The sequence below is a fragment of the Melospiza georgiana genome, chromosome 4 (assembly GCF_028018845.1).
Source record: "Melospiza georgiana isolate bMelGeo1 chromosome 4, bMelGeo1.pri, whole genome shotgun sequence".
NCBI classification, from domain to species: domain Eukaryota; kingdom Metazoa; phylum Chordata; class Aves; order Passeriformes; family Passerellidae; genus Melospiza; species Melospiza georgiana.
In genome coordinates, this window is record NC_080433.1 from 721,004 (window position 1) to 737,306 (window position 16,303).

General features: G+C 65.4%; 2 protein-coding genes across 2 annotated transcripts; one reads left to right on the top strand and one right to left on the bottom strand.

Annotated features, from left to right (window-relative positions):
* The first annotated feature begins 1,298 nt into the window (after window positions 1-1,298).
* Window positions 1,299-4,051, top strand: MIOX (myo-inositol oxygenase). Its single transcript, XM_058022223.1, has 10 exons — window positions 1,299-1,340; window positions 2,070-2,132; window positions 2,270-2,350; window positions 2,669-2,831; window positions 2,917-2,984; window positions 3,074-3,183; window positions 3,277-3,344; window positions 3,600-3,649; window positions 3,738-3,850; window positions 3,943-4,051. Exons 1-10 carry the CDS (start codon window positions 1,299-1,301, stop codon window positions 4,049-4,051), a joined length of 867 nt encoding a protein of 288 aa, XP_057878206.1.
* A 1,086-nt stretch (window positions 4,052-5,137) lies between these two features.
* On the bottom strand, window positions 5,138-16,283 carry LMF2 (lipase maturation factor 2). Its single transcript, XM_058022484.1, has 14 exons — window positions 16,171-16,283; window positions 14,832-15,085; window positions 14,090-14,118; window positions 12,950-13,146; window positions 12,163-12,341; window positions 10,553-10,691; window positions 10,302-10,436; window positions 10,102-10,207; window positions 9,623-9,719; window positions 9,366-9,548; window positions 6,852-7,020; window positions 6,376-6,487; window positions 6,182-6,290; window positions 5,138-5,665 (listed from the first exon to the last, which is right to left on the bottom strand). The coding sequence occupies exons 1-14, from the start codon at window positions 16,271-16,273 to the stop codon at window positions 5,318-5,320; spliced, it is 2,160 nt and encodes a 719-aa protein (XP_057878467.1). The 5' UTR covers window positions 16,274-16,283; the 3' UTR covers window positions 5,138-5,317.
* Window positions 16,284-16,303: the final 20 nt, after the last annotated feature.

The window sequence follows — 16,303 nt, forward strand, 5'->3', positions numbered from 1 at the left end:
CCAAGAACACCCTCTTCCCACGAACACCCTATTTTCAGAGCACCCCCATTCCCAAGAACACCCCATTCCCAGCACACCCCAGCCCCCGGAGCACCCCAATCATGCCAGGAGCTCCCCAGCCCCCATTCCCCAGAGCACCAGGATGTCCCCTGGGTGCCACACGGACGGAGCTGTCCCTGGGTGTCCGTCCCCTGGGTGTCCCAATTTCAGCACAGGATGTCCCCTGGGTGCCACACGGACGGAGCTGTCCCTGGGTGTCCGTCCCCTGGGTGTCCCGGGACTTCCCAGACCCCATAGAGCTGCCGAGGGGCGCTGGGGGATCCCGAGGGGTGTGGGGGTGCCCAGGCCTTTGTGCCCTCCCCTGGGTGCCCCCGCTGAGCCTGGGGGGTGCCCGACCCACCCTGGCCCAGGTCGCTGCTTCCCGGGAATCCTGGATTGTGTGGAATAAACAAAGCGTGTGAGGAGGAGCTGGGCTGGGGCGTGGTGATCCCAGGGGGACAGGGCAGGGATGGGGCACGGTGGTCCCATAGGGATGGGATATGGGATGGGATATGGGATGGGGCACACTGATCCCCTGGGGATGGGGCAGGGGGTGGGCAGGGGGCAGCCGTGTCCAGGGACAGGCACTGAGCCCCTCAGGAGCAGGAGGTGACAGGTGGGGGCTGTGTCCGCAGGGCTGTGGGGACAGACGTGGGGACAGTGGGGACACACACGTGTGTGTCTGTGCCCGTGCCCACACGTGTCTGTGCCTGGTTATGCCCACACGTGCCCATGTCCGGCCGCGTCTGTGCCCTGTCCTGGCCGTGCCCACACGTGTCCATGCCCACCCGTGTCACACCCGTGCCATCGCCTCCCCGGGGCAGCGCCATCCCAGTGTCCCCGCTGTGTCCCCAGGGCCGCTTCCTCTCCCCGTGTCCCTGCGGGGTCACTCGCGGCCCCACCCGGGGGTCCCCAGCTCGGGGCCGGCCCGGGGGTCCCCAGCCCCCTCCCGGCGGGCGGGGGGTCAAACATTAACCGGGGCGGGTTAACTGGTCACCGATTGTCACCCATTGTCCCCGCGGCGCCGGGCGGGCCCCCCGCGCCACCCCCGCCATAAAAGCGGGGCTGAGGCGGCCGCCCCCAGCCCCGGAGCCCCCAGCCCCAGCATGAGCAGCCTGCAGGAGGTGAGCGGGGCGGGGGGCTCCACCGGGGGGGGACAGACAGACACACCTGGGGGGGGACAGACAGACACACCCGGGGGGGGACAGACAGACACACCCGGGCCACCCCAAACCCAGGGACAGAGGGACCCCTTGGCGATGTCGCCCCTGCTGTGGGGTGCCCCCCCCCCACCCCAAAGGGTCCCGACTTGGGGGGTCCTGAGGCGACAGGGAGCTGCCCCCACCCTGGGCAGGGTTGTGGGGACAGGGCCAGCCAGAGGGGTGTCCCACAGCACCCGTGGGGCTGGGCAGAGACCCCCAACAAGGACCCCTGGACTGCTGTCCCCATCTAGGGACAGCCGGGGCCGGACCCCCCCAGGGATCGGGGATGGCACCCTCGGGGATGGCACCCCCAGATCCGCTGTGCCCCGGGGCACAGTGTCTGGTGATCTGTGACACCATGTGACACCGTGTGACACGGTGATAGATAGTGTGCCATAGTGTGTGACAAAGTGCGACACCGTGTGACAAAGTGTGACATTGTGCGGCAGCGTGTGATAGTGTGTGACAAAGTGTAACAGTGTGATCCCACGCGACCAGGGGTGCCAGTGTCCCCCTGTCCCCAACCTCCTGTCCCTGTCCCGCAGAGCCTCGGCCAGAGGAGCAGGACAGGACAGGACCCCGATCCCCTCTGTCCCTGTCCCCTGTCCCCATCCCGGGGGCAGGATGGGAGCCCTGATCCCTCTGTCCCTGTCCCGCGGTGCCCCATGGGACCCCTGAGGCGCTCTGTCCCTGTCCCCCGTCCCTGTCCCCGTCCCTCGGTCCCCACGCGGGTCCCCCTGAGGCGCTCCGGTCCCTGTCCCCCGTCCCTGTCCCCTGTCCCCGTCCCTCGGTCCCCACGCGGGTCCCCCTGATCCCCGTTCCCCGCAGGGCCCCGACTCCTCCGAGGAGCCGCAGCCCGGCAAGGGCAAGAGCGAGTTCCGCAACTACACCGTGAGTGGGGGTCCCGGGGGGCGGGGGTCCCCAGCCGGGCGGGTCCCGGGGCTCCGGCTGTGCCCAGAGCACCGGGCAGGGTGCGGGGACACGGGGGGAGCCCCCGGAGCGCCCCCAGCGCCGGTGCTGCCCCGCAGGAGGGGAAGCTGATCGACCGCGTGTACAACACCTACCGGCTCATGCACACGCACCAGACCGTGGAGTTCGTCCGCAGGAAGGTGCGAACGGCCCCGGGCCCCCCGGTGTCACCCCCTGTCCCCCGGTGTCACCCCCTGTCCCTCGGTGTCACCCCGAGTCCCTCGGTCTCACCCCCTGTCCCCCGGTGTCACCCCCTGTCCCTCGGTCTCACCCCCTGTCCCCCGGTGTCACCCCGAGTCCCCCGGTGTCACCCCCTGTCCCTCGGTGTCACCTCGGTGTCACCCCAGCGGGGGTGTCCCAGCCCCGCCGCCCATCCCGGCCCGTGTGCGGGCACCGAGGGGCACCGGCCGCCGGGGCTGGCAGGGGATGGCGCTGTCGCCACGTGTCGCCGTCCCCAGAGCGCGCAGTACGGCTCCTGCTCGCAGCGGAGGATGAGCGTGATGGAGGCGCTGGAGCTGCTGGACCAGCTCGTGGACGAGTCGGACCCCGACGTGGATTTCCCCAACTCCTTCCACGCCTTCCAGACGGCCGAGGGGATCCGCCGGGCGCACCCCGACAAAGGTGGGGCCGGAACCCGCCCCGTGCCCGCCCTGTGCCCCGCCGGGTGCCCGGCCCGGGGGTGACACGGCCCCGCCTGTGCCCCCAGACTGGTTCCACCTCGTGGGGCTCCTGCACGACCTGGGCAAGGTGCTGGTGCTGTTCGGGGAGCCCCAGGTGAGCGGCACGGCGGGCAGGGGGCTCGGGGGGTCCCCCCGCGGCCGGGGAGCCCTCGGGGGGCGCTGTGACCCCCGTGCCCCCCGCAGTGGGCCGTGGTCGGGGACACCTTCCCGGTGGGCTGCAAGGTGCAGAAGTCGGTGGTGTACGGGGACTCCACCTTCCACGAGAACCCCGACACCAAAGACCCCCGGTACAGGTGAGCGGGACCCCCGGGGGGTCGGGGGCTGCACCCCCGGCCCGGCTGGGCTGCAGGGGGGGTCCAGCCCCTCAATCCCCACCCCATCCCCAGCACCGAGTGCGGGATGTACCAGCCCGGCTGCGGCCTGGACAACGTCCTCATGTCCTGGGGCCACGACGGTGAGTTTGGGGGGCTGAGGGGAGGGGTCCCTTCCTGGGGGCAGCACCCCCTGCCCCGAACGGGGCTCTGGTGCCCCCGGGGCTGCGCTGAACGCCCCCTCCCCACTGCCCCCTTTGCATGGGCCGCAGCCCTTGGAGTGGGGCAGGGGCTGCCCTTTGGGGGGCTGCAGCTCCTGGGGGGGCTCTGCACCTCTCAGGGTCCCCCCCCCCCCCGGTGGGGGTCCAGCCCCTCCCCACGCCCACCCCCCTTTTCAGAGTACATGTACCAAGTGATGAAGTTCAACAAGTTCGCCCTGCCCAAGGAGGTGAGCTCAGCCTGGGGGGGCTCGGGGACCCCCGGGGGGTTTGGGGGTGCGGGGGGAGCACCCTAACCCCGCGTGCCCCCCACGCCAGGCCTTCTACATGGTTCGCTTCCACTCCTTCTACCCCTGGCACGCCCACGGTGACTACGGGCACCTGTGCTCGGAGGAGGATCGCCGCATGCTGCCCTGGCTCCGCGAGCTCAAGTGTGTGCCAGGGGGGTCTGGGGGCTCGGCCGGGCCCCCCGAGGCTTTGGGGGGTGCAGCCCCCCGCCCTGACCCCCCGTTTGCCCCCGCAGCAAGTTCGACCTGTACACCAAGCAGGAGGAGCTGCCCGACGTGCAGCAGCTCCGCGCTTACTACCAGGGCCTCATCGACAAATACTGCCCGGGGCAGCTCTGCTGGTGACACCCCCGTCCTGCAGGGGGGACCCCCGAACCCTGCTGAGCCCCCGGAACCCTGCTGGGACCCCCGAACCCTGCTGGGACCCCCCGAACCCTGCTGGGACCCCCGAACCCTGCTGAGCCCCCAGAACCCTGCTGGGACCCCCGAACCCTGCTGGGAACCCCGAACCCTGCTGGGACCCCCACAGCACCCCCAGACCCCGCCCTAGGGCTCCACAATAAACCTGCTTTGCCGCACCCCCGTGCCAGTCCCCCTCCCCGCAGGACCCCCCAAATCCCAAATCCCAAATCCAGGAGAGCTGCAGGGCTGGAATGTCAAAGGCTTTAATTAGAAAATTATAGGAAAGCTCTGGGCTCGGGCTGAGCCGGGCAGGGGGAACCGTGGGATGGGCAGAGCCCGCAGGGAGGAGCACCCCAAAGTGCCAGGGGGGACCCCAAAGTGACCTGAGGGGCTGGGCAGGGTAACCGGAGGGCTGGCACTGCCCAAACTGCCCCAGCCCGTGGGCACAGAGCCTCCACCCGCTCTGAGCCCCTGACCTGTGCTGAGCCCCCACACTGTGGAGCCTGGAGGGGTCCCCAAGGGGTCCCTGGGTACTGGGGAGGGGTCCCTCGACACTGGGGCCAGGTTCCCAAGGGGTCCCCGGGCATTTGGGCCGGGTCCCCAGACACTGGGACATGTCCCCAAGCAGCCCCCGAGCCCTAGGGAGGGGGTCCCAGGAGTGCCTGGACACTGGGGAGGTGTCCCCAGGTAGCAGTGGGAGGTGTCCCCAAGGCCTGGCTGTGTCCCCAGGTAGCAGTGGGAGGTGTCCCCAAGGCCTGGCTGTGTCCCCCCAGGCAGTGGGAGGTGTCCCCAAGCCCTGGGTGTCCCCACAGGTAGCAGTGGGAGGTGTCCCCAAGGCCTGGCTGTGTCCCCAGGTAGCAGTGGGAGGTGTCCCCAAGGCCTGGCTGTGTCCCCACAGGCAGTGGGAGGTGTCCCCAAGCCCTGGGTGTGTCCCCCCAGGCAGTGGGAGGTGTCCCCAAGGCCTGGCTGTGTCCCCCCAGGCAGTGGGAGGTGTCCCCAAGGCCTGGGTGTCCCCACAGGCAGTGGGAGGTGTCCCCAAGGCCTGGGTGTCCCCCCAGGCAGTGGGAGGTGTCCCCAAGCCCTGGCTGTGTCCCCACCCCACATGGCCACACCGTGCTGAAGGCACTGGCCGGGGCTGGGGTCCAACAAGCGCTGCCCCCCCAGCCGGGGACTCCCTCCCTGCCCCCCATTTTTGGGGGGCTCTGGGGGCTACTTCTTCTTCTTGTTGGCCTGCCGGCCCTCGGGCCGCGCCCCCTCTGTGCCCGTGCCCCGCGCCCCCTCCGTGCCCCGCGTCCCCTCGGTGCCCCGCGCCCCCTCGGTGCCCCGCGCCCCCTCGGTGCCCCGCGCCCCGTTGCGCTCCCCCCGGTCCCGGGCCCCTTTGTGGCGGGCGGGGGGCGGCCCCCGGCGGGCCAGGGCCCGCAGCAGCGCCGCGGTGGCCGCCACCAGGTAGAGGGACCAGAGCAGGGCGGGGCCCGACACGGGCTGGCACAGGCGGCGCACGGAGCTCAGCAGGCGCGGCAGCAGCGCCTCGGCCCGGCGGCGAACGGGGGGCTTGTCCTGGGGAAAGGGGGCAGGGGGTCAGGGGGATTGTCTTGGGGGAGAATGGGATCAGGGGGGTTGTCTTGGAGAAAAAATGAAGTTGAGGTGGGGAACGGATTGGAGGTGAGGGAAAAGGGCCAGGGGTTGAAAAAGGGGATCAGGGTGAGGGATCAGGGTGAGGGAGGGAAGAGGGTCAGGGGTAAGGGAAGGGGGGATCAGGGTGAGGGAATGGGGTCAAGGGCTAAGAAAAGGGCTCAGGGCAAGTGAAGGGGCTCAGGGAGGGAGGTGGGGCCAGGGGAACAAGGGATGGGAAAGGGGTCAGGGTCCAGGGAGAGAGAGGGATGGGGGTCAGGGGTGAGGGAAGGGGGGATCAGGGGCTGAAAAAGGGGTCAGGGTGGGGGAAGAGGGTCAGGGAGACAGCTGGGGGCAAGGGAAGGGGGCTCAGGACCATGGCAGGGGGTCAGGGGTGTTGAAGGACAGGGTCAGGAGCCAGGGAGGGTCTCAGAGCCCAGGGAGGGGTCACGCCATGCCCACCTTGAGGCCGTGCTGGCTGAGCAGGGACTCCAGCGTGGGATCTCCCAGGGACACGGATGGGAAGAACTCCTGCACGTGCTGCCGCCGCCACCACGGAGCTGGGCCTGGGCTGGGGGCACAGGGGGCTCAGGTGACCCCAAACCAACCCCCCCCCCAGGGCCAGGCTGGGGGCTCAGGGGCCCCTCCCCGCTCACCTGGCCTCGCTGGGGGATGTGAACCAGTACTTGTAGAGCTGGGCCCGCAGGAAGGTGGGCGGGCGGGCGTGGAACGGGTACCGGGACTCGTCTGTCTGCACCAGGCGGATCACTGCGGGACAGGGGCACAGATGGGGACAGCCTGAACACAGCCGGGGACACCCCAAACCCAAACAGGGACACCCTAAAACCATGGTGGCACCCATGCTGGGGAGGCCCCAGCCCCCTGTGTCCCCTGTCCCCAGAGCCCCCAGGCCCCGGTGACCCCTGTCCTCAGTCACCAGACCCCCCAGCCTCCCATGTCCTCTGTCCCCAGAGCCCTCAGCCCCCCTGCTCCTTGTTCCCAGCCCCCATGTCCCCTGTTCCCCCAGCCCTTGTGTCCTCTGTCCCCAGAGCCCCCAGCCCCCTGTGTCCCCTGTCCCCACCCTCCATGTCTGCCATCCCCAGCCCCCGTGTGCCCTGTCCGTGTGTCTGACCGTCGGGCTGTCCCTGCAGCAGGCGCAGCACCAGGGCGCTGAACCAGGGGCTGCTCTGGTGGGGCCCGAGGGCGGCGAACCAGAGCTGCCAGTCCAGGCGGGGCTGGTGCGGGGCCACCACGGCCGGGGCCGCGCTCACGTTCCCGGGCTTGTACATGAACTCGATCTCCTGGGGACGGAACGGTGCCATGGACACGGGGACAGGGACACCCGGCCCCAGCCAGGGCCCGGAGCCACCCCAGCCCAGGAAAGGGACATTGATACTCAAAATCCTGGGATTCTGTAAAAGGGACACTCTGGAACCCAGCCCCAGCCAGGGCCTGGAGCCACCCCAGCCCAGGAAAGGGACATTGCCACCCAAAATCCCGGGATTCTGCGACAGGGACACCTCCGGAACCCAGCCCCAGCCAGGGCCACCTCAGCACAGGAAAGGGACATTGCCACACAAAATCCCGGGATTCTGTGACAGGGACACCTCCGGAACCCAGCCCCAGCCAGGGCCCGGAGCCACCCCAGCCCAGGAAAGGGACATTCCCACCCCAAATCCCGGGATTCTGTAAAAGGGCCACCTCCAGAACCTGATCCAGCCAAGGGCCTGGAGCCACCTCAGCCCAGGAAAGGGACATTGCCACCCAAAATCCCGGGATTCTGTGACAGGGACACCTCCAGAACCCAGCCCCAGCCAGGGCCACCTCAGCCCAGGAAAGGGACATTGCCACCCAAAACCCCTGGGATTCTGTGACAGGGACACCTCTGGAACCCAGCACCAGCCAGGGCCTGGAGTCACCTCAGCCCCAGGAAAAGGACACTGCCACCCAAAATCCCGGGATTTTGTAAAAGGGACACCTCTGGAACCCAGCCCCAGCCAGGGCCACCTCAGCCCAGGAAAGGGACATTGCCACCCAAAATCCCGGGATTCTGTAAAAGGGCCACCTCCGGAACCTGATCCAGCCATGGGCATGGTTCTGTCCATGGTCACCACAACCTCAGGAAAAGACCATTCCCACCCAAAATCCCTGGATTTTGTGACAGGGGCAGCACCAACCGCAGTTGACCCAACCATGTGTCTCATCCTCCTTGGGGTCACCTCAGACCCAGGGAAAGGACATTGCCACCCAAAACCCCAGGATTCTGGGGCAGGACACCTCCAGAACCCGATCCAACCAAGGGCCTGGTCCTGCCCAGGGTCACCACAGCCCCAGAACAAGGACCCAGGGTGACCCCAATCCCAGCGAGGGACGGGACGAGAGGAAACAGCCTCGAGTTGCAGCAGGGAAGGTTTAGGTTGGATATTGGAAAATTCCTCCTGGAAAGAGGTCCCCAGGCCTGGCACAGGCTGGAGCCTCCAACCCCCAGAGAGAATTCAAAGCCATGGATGTGGCACTTGGGGACACAGGCAGTGGTGGCCTTGGCAGTGCTGGGCACGTTTGGACCCCACGATCCCCATATTCCAACCAGGCCAACTGCACCATCCCCTGTTCCTGCCCTCTGCTGCCCCTTGCCCTTGGCAGGAGGAGCTCCAGGGCAATTCCTTGGCAGGAAGAGCTGGGCCTTGGGACTGCGTGAGCTCGGAGCCCCTTCCCAACCCTGATCCTGTGTCCCCACCCTTGGCTCAGTGTCCAGCTGTGCCCAGCCCCCAGACTCTGTGTCCAGCTGTGCCCAGCCATGCCCAGCCCAGACTCCCCGTCCAGCTGTGCCCGTTCCCGTGCCCAGCCCAGGCTCTGTGCCCATTCCCGTGCCCAGCCCAGACTACGTCCAGCCATGCCCAGCCCAGACTCCCCATCCAGCTGTGCCCATTCCCGTGCCCACCCCAGGCTCTCTGCCCACTGCCGTGCCCAGCCCAGACTCCCCGTCCAGCTGTGCCCGTTCCCGTGCCCAGCCCAGACTATGTCCAGCTGTGCCGAGCCCAGACTCACCATCCAGCTGTGCCCAGCCATGCCTAGCCCAGATTCTGTGTTTAGCTGTGCCTGTTCCCATGCCCAGCCCAGACTCACCGTCCAGCTGTGCCCATTCCCATGCCCATCCCAGACTCTGTGCCCATCCCAGGCTCACTGTCCAGGTGTGCCCATTCCCATGCCCAGCCCAGGCTCTGTGCCCCTTCCTGTGCCCAGCCCAGGCTCACCGTCCAGCTGTGCCCATTCCCGTGCCCATCCCAGGCTCTGTGCCCACTCCCATGCCAGGCTCACCATCCAGCTGTGCCCATTCCCAAGCCCATGCCAGGCTCACCGTCCAGCTGTGCCCGGCAGTGCCCACCCCAGGCTCACCGTCCAGCTGTGCCCATTCCCATGCCCACCCCAGGCTCACCGTCCAGCTGTGCCCATTCCCATGCCCATCCCAGGCTCACCATCCAGCTGTGCCCACTCCCGTGCCCATCCCAGGCTCTGTGCCCACTCCCGTGCCCACCCCAGGCTCTGTGCCCATCCCAGGCTCTGTGCCCACTGCCGTGCCCAGCCCAGGCTCACTGTCCAGCTGTGCCCATTACTGTGCCCACCCCCGTGCCCAGCCCAGGCTCACCGTCCAGCTGTGCCCGTCGTAGCTGCCCTCCAGGATGACCTCGGGCCGGCCGCCCACGCCGGTCATCCTGCGGAAGAGCCCGTAGGAATTGACCACCTGGAACCGCTCCACGGCCCCGAACATCTGGTGGATGCCGGGCCACAGCTTCCCGTTGGACTCGTGCTCGATGTAGGTGAAGGGCACCTGGCGGGCAGGGGGCTCTGTCAGGGCCTGGGGGGTCTGGGGGTGCCCGGTGCCCCCCGGCCCCCAGGCCTCACCAGGCTAACGGCGAACAGGCCCACGGTGGCCGTGGCCATGATGGCCCACTGCAGGGTGGCCCAGAGCTTCCAGAAGCATCCCCGGACACAGGCACAGCTGGGGGGGCACAAATGGGGGGGTTATGGGGGCAAAGAGGCTCAGCCCCCCTGGTTTGGGGGGTTAAAACCCTCCCACACTCCATCTGACAGCTTAAATCACAGAGCAGGGTCACCCCTTCCCAGCTCCCAGGGTGTCACCTCAGTGTCCCCAACGCCCCTGGGGGCACCCTGATTTAACCCACACCCCTGGGATCACCCCAGTGTCCCCCTACACCCCTGGGGACACCCCGATGCCCCCCACACCCCTGGGGCACCTCGGTGTCCCCCACACCCCTGGAGACACCCTGGTGTCCCCCACACCGCTGGGATCGCCCACATCCCTGGGATCACCCCAGTGTCCCCCACACCCCTGGGGACACCCCAGTGTCCCCCACACCCACCGGTACATGGCCACGAGGATCTCCCAGGACAGGGACAGGGAGGCCACCCCCACGAGTGGCAGTGTCACCGTGCGCAGCCACATGGTGAACTCGTGGTAGGTGAAGGCTGCAGGGGGGACAGACGTGGGTCAGGGACAGCCGTGGGTCAGGGACAGCCCCTGTGCCCAGGGAGGGGCACACAGCTGTGCCCTGGCACGTACCCACTTTGGAGTCCAGCAGTTTCTTGTCCCAGTCCAGCTCCAGGCCGAAGTAGTGCACGGTCCAGCAGAGCAGGAGCCCGTAGGTGCAGAGCTCCAGCAGCGTGCCCAGCACCGAGCCCAGGCTGGGGGGCCAGCCTGGGGCACAGAGGGGGTCAGAGCCTGCCTGGGCTCCCCCTGGGCACAGCCCCTGCCCTGGGCTGAGTGTGGCAGCTCCCACAGTGCCCCCTGCCCTCCCCAGCCCCGGGTCTCACCGTTGCCCTGCCTCCTGCGGGGCCGGCCCAGCCAGCGCCCCACGTGCTCCTCGTCCAGCAGGGAGAAGGCCAGCACGATGGTCAGCACGTTGAAGAAGTTGTAGTTGCCCGTGAGGATGATGAGGACCTGCAGCAGGACCTGGGGGGCACAGGGGGGGTTTGGGGTGTCACAGGGACAGAGGACACTGGGCACACCTGACCAGCACCTCCGGTGTGGGCACCTCACCTCCCAGTGCCAGCCCAGCCCCCATGGGGACCCCCTGGCACAAAGAGACCCACGGCTGTCACAGACACACATTTTTCTTTATGTCCTTTTAAAGTTTTAAACCTGCTTTACCTTCCTACTAATCCTATCTCACAACAAAAAGTGAATACACTAATAATTAACCAACGCTAAACCCACCACACTCATTAGCACATCACACAAAAAAATCTTAAAATTAATAAAATCCCAAATTAACAAAAAGTGATACACCAGTAATTAACGAACGTTAAACCCACCACACTCATTAGCACACCACCCAAAAAATCCCAAAATTAATAAAATCCCAAATTAACAGAGTGAATACACCAGTAATTAACCAACACTAAACCCAGTACACTCACTAGTACACCACCTAAAAAAATCCCAAAATTAATAAAATCTGAAATCAAGAAAAAGTGAGTCCGTTAATAACTAAAGAATACTAAACCCCACCACACTCACCAGTACAACACCCAAAAAATCCCAAAATTAATAAAATCCCAAATCAACAAAAAGTGAGCACACCAGTAATTAATGAATATTAAACCCCCCACAGTGATTAGCACACAACCCAAAAAATCCCAAAATTAATAAAATCTCAAATCAACAAAAAGTGAATACACCAGTAATTACCCAACATCAAACCCACCATGCTCACTTAGTATGCCACCCAAAAAATCTTAATAAAATCTGAAATCAACAAAGTGAGCACACCCGTAATCAACGAACGTTAAACCCACCACACTCACTAGTACAACCACCCAAAAAAATCCCAAAATTAATAAAATCCCAAATTAACAAAAAGTGAATACACCTGTAATTAACCAACACTAAACCCAGTACACTCACTAGCACACCACCCCAAAAAATCCCAAAATTAATAAAATATCAAGTTAACAAAAAGTGAATACACTAATGATTAATGAATACTAAATCCACCACACTCACTAGTACAACACCAAAAAAATCCCAAAAGTAATAAAATCCCAAATTAACAAAAAGTGAATACACCAGTAATTAACTAACACTAAACCCTTCACAGTGATTAGCAGATGAAAAATCTTAAAATTAATAAAATCTGAAATCAACAAAAAGTAGATACTCTAATAATTACCAACACTAAACCCATCACACTCACTAGCGCCCCACCCAAAAAATCCCAAAATTAATAAAATCTCAAATCAACAAAAAGTGAGTACACCAGTAATTAACGAACATTAAACCCTTCACGCTCGCTACCACACAATCCAAAAAACCCCCAAACCAAGGAAATCCCAAATGACCAAACCAAAACCCCTCCAGCAGCCCCCCTCAAGTGCAGGACGCCCACCCCAGCCCACCCCCTGGACGCAGTGCCCAGTCCCACCTGGCAGTAGAAGGCGAAGAGGCGCAGGCGGCGCAGGGGCGCGAAGAAGAGCACGGGCACGGCCACCTCGATGACGTAGGTGGCCACCACGCTGAGCTTCTGGAACCACACGGGCAGCTGGTGTGCCAGCCATGCCCCCGGCGTGGGGATGCACTGGGTCTCGTAGTGGTACGTCAGAGCTGGGGGGCACAGAAACGGGGGCTCGACAAAAATCCCAAAAATTCACCCCAATCCTGGGTAATCCCGGCTTTTGCCGTTGCAGAGTACAACCAGTGCTAACCAGGGAAAAGCTTCCTGGGGCAAAAATGGTTCCAAATGAAGGGGCACCTTGGGGCTGGCGGATACAGGGGACTTTGGGAGGACTTCCCATAATCTACGTCCCAAAAACTGAACCTAATTTGGGGTTAATGCCAGTTTTTCCCATTGCAGACTACAAGCGATTCTGGGAATTCCAGAACTGGAATTCAGAATTAAGTGGTATCTTGGGGCTGGGGCACACAGCAGGCTTTGGGAGGGCTTTCCACAACCTGCTTCCCAAAAATTCCCTGGAATTCCAGGCTAGTGACTGAACCCCCAAAGCTCCACACCCTTAACAACACCTGAGCCCCCAAACCTGCACCCTTCACCTGTGAGCCCCCCAACAACTGAAACCCCAAACCCGTATCACTCACCAACACCTGAACCCTCAAACCTGCACCCCTGTGATCCCCCCATGTGGGGCAGCAGCTCAGGAGCTTCACAACCCCTAAAACTGGGGGATTCTCCCCAATAGCTGAGCCCCCCTCACCTGTGAGCCCCCACCAGGTGGGGCAGCGGCTGGTGAGCTTCACCACGCCCGAGGCGAACATGAGGCGGAAGAGGAGCCAGCGCACGGCCCAGAAGGTGACGGCATCGTGGGGCCTCCAGGCCGGGGAGCCCCAGCGCAGCAGGCGCAGGGGGGCCACCAGCACGGCCAGGAACCCGGCCTCCAGCAGCAGGCTGTCCCTGGGGAATGGGGGGCACAGGGCTGAGACCCCCACCCTGCACCCCACAGGGGCTGGGGACATGGCCGTGCCCTGTATGTGGGGCTGGGGACACAGGTGTGCCCTGGATGTGGGGCTGGGGGCATGGCCGTGCCCTGTATGTGGGGCTGGGACCACAGGTGTGCCCTGTATGTGGGGCTGGGGACATGGCCGTGCCCTGTATGTGGGGCTGGGGGCACAGGTGTGCCCTGTATGTGGGGCTGGGGACACGGGTGTGCCCTGTATGTGGGGCTGGGGACATGGCCGTGCCCTGTATGTGGGGCTGGGGACACAGGTGTGCCCTGTATGTGGGGCTGGGGACACGGCCATGCCCTGTATGTGGGGCTGGGGACACGGCCGTGCCCTGTATGTGGGGCTGGGGACACAGGTGTGCCCTGGATGTGGGGCTGGGGACACGGCCGTGCCCTGTATGTGGGGCTGGGGACACAGGTGTGCCCTGTATGTGGGGCTGGGGACACGGCCGTGCCCTGTATGTGGGGCTGGGGACACATGTGTGCCCTGTATGTGGGGCTGGGGACATGGCTGTCCCTGTATGTGGGGCTGGGGACACGGCCGTGCCCTGTATGTGGGGCTGGGGACACGGCCGTGCCCTGTATGTGGGGCTGGGGACGCGGCCACCCCCTGCTCCCCATCCCACCGTGCTCCCACCCCAGTCCCCAGAGCCCCCCACATCCCCTGTCCAGTTCCCAGAGCTCCCTGTGCCCCCCACCCCAGTCCCCAGAGCCCCCCACCCCACTGTGTCCCCTGCCCCCTGGGCAGCCCCTTGTCTTGGGCCTCACAGCCCCTTGTGCCCCCCACCCTGGCCCCCAGGACCCTCCGTGCCCCCCACCCAGGGGGCCCAGGATGGTTCCCCAGCCCTGAGCCCCTCAAAAGCCCCAAAGGTGAGGGGGGGTTGCCTGACTCACCACTGGAAGTACAGGAACACCTGGCCCACCTGCGGAGTGGGAGCAGGGTGGGGATCAGCTGTGGGGTCTGACACCCCCAGACCCTTCCCCTTGGGGAGAGGGGTGGGCACAGAGCCCTGGGCCCCCTGGCACGGGAGCAGTGGGAGGTGACAGCCCCCTTGGGAGGGATGGCCTCATACAGATCATCTGTCCTTCCTTAATTCCTGATTTCAGAGGGAAGTGAAACCTCCTCCTCTTCCTCCTTCTCCTCCTCCCCCCACACCCAGCTCTGACCCATGGGAGCTCCAGCCCCAACACCAGGGAGGATCCAGGGAATCCTGGGATGGTTTGGGTGGGAGGGGACCCCAGAGCCCCTCCAGTGCCACCCAGCCATGGCAGGGACACCTCCACTGTGCCAGGCTGCTCCAGCCCCAGTGCCCAGCCTGGCCCTGGGCACTACCAGGGATCAGGGGCAGCCCCAGCTGCTCTGGCAATGCCAGCCCAGGCAGGAATTCCTCATTGCCAAGATCCCTGTGGCAGTGGGAGCCATTCCCTGTGTGCTGTCCCTGCATCCCTCGTCCCCCTGCAGCTCCAGGCCAGGCTGAATCACCCTGGGACAGTGTGAGGTGTCCCTGCCCGTGGGGGCTGGAATGGGATGGCATTTACAGCTCCTTCCCACCCCATCCTTCCGTGATTCCATCCCTGTGCCCCCCCCAGCACACCGAGAGCTGGCAGGACAAGCCACCCCCCGCTGTCCCCGCACCTGGTAGAGCGACAGGTAGAACATCCTGAGCAGGGCGAACACCAGGCAGTCCCGCAGGGAGTCGCAGAGCAGCGCGCCGAGCGCCGCCAGCATTCCCAGCAGGCAGAGCAGCTCCATGCCCTGCTCCGTGTCCAGCCCCAGGCGCGGCCCCAGCCACAGCAGCGTGGGCACATCGCGGAGCTGCTCCCACAGCCCCTTCCCGCTCAGCCGCAGCACCCGCCGCGCCGGCAGCAGCCCCTCGCGGCCGTACAGCCCTGCGGACGGCGGGCACGGGCAGTGAGCACCGAACGGCACGGAGAACCGGGATTGAGCACGGCATGCCCGGGAGAACCGGGAATAAACACGGCATGCCCGGGAAAGCCCGCCATTCCCGGGTAAAACCCGGCTTAAACCCGGCATTCCCGGGAGAAAACCCGGCATAAACACGCACATTTCCCCGAGAACCGCGGCATTCCTGGGAAAAAGCCGGCACTCCCAGGAAACATCCACAATAAACCCCACATTCCCGGAACGTCCCCCGAGGAGCCGGCGCTGCTGCCGGGACAAACCCGAGGCACCGGGAGCTCGACCCGGCCTCAATCCCTGCCTCCAGCCCGGCCATCCCTGCCTCCATCCCCCGGGAAGGGCCCAGGTGCGAGGCAGGAGCTGCCAGAGCCACGTGGAAGGGACGGGCGGTGGCGGCTGCTGCGGCTCAGGGACACCGGAGCCGCGCCGGGACCGCCGGTGCTCCCGGGAAGGGGAAACGAGGCAGGGAAACGGGAGGAGGGAAAAGATAACGGGGATACGGAGCGACCGGCCCGGCAGCGGGACGGGCACGGACTGTCTCTGCCCCGGCTCCGCCGGTCCCCTCCCGACCCCGATCCCGCTCGACTCCACCGGCCACGTCCCCAGCTCTCTCCCGGCTCTGCCCCGGTCCTATCTCGGTTCCCCCGGCCCCATCTCGCTCTCCCGGCCCCACTCCCAGCTCCGTCCCGCTTTCCCCGGTCCCACTCCCGTCCCTATCCCGGTTCCCCCGGCCCCACTCGCGGCTCCGTCCCGGTTCCCCTGGCCCCACTCCCGTCCCTATCCCGGTTCCCCTGCCCCAGTCCCGGCTCTATCCCGGTTCTCCTGGCCCCACTCCCCTCTCAGTCCCGGTTCCCCCAGCCCTGTCCCCGTCCCCCCATCCCCACTCCCATTCCTTTCCCGGTTCCCCCGGCCCCACTCCCATCCGTACCCTGGTTCTCCCGGCCCCACTCCCGTCCCTATCCCGCTTCCCCCGGCTCCAGTCCCGGCTCTGCTCCATTCCCCCATGCCTATCCCGGTTCCCCCGCCCCACTCCCGGCAGTGCCCGCCGCGGTACCGGGGATCTGCACGTAGAGGGAGCCGAAGGCGGCGATGTAGACGGCGGCCAGCCCGGCCAGGAACAGCGCCCGCGGCCGCGCCAGCTCCCCCATGGCGGCCATGGCGGCCCCGGCCCGGCGGCGCGCGGCGCT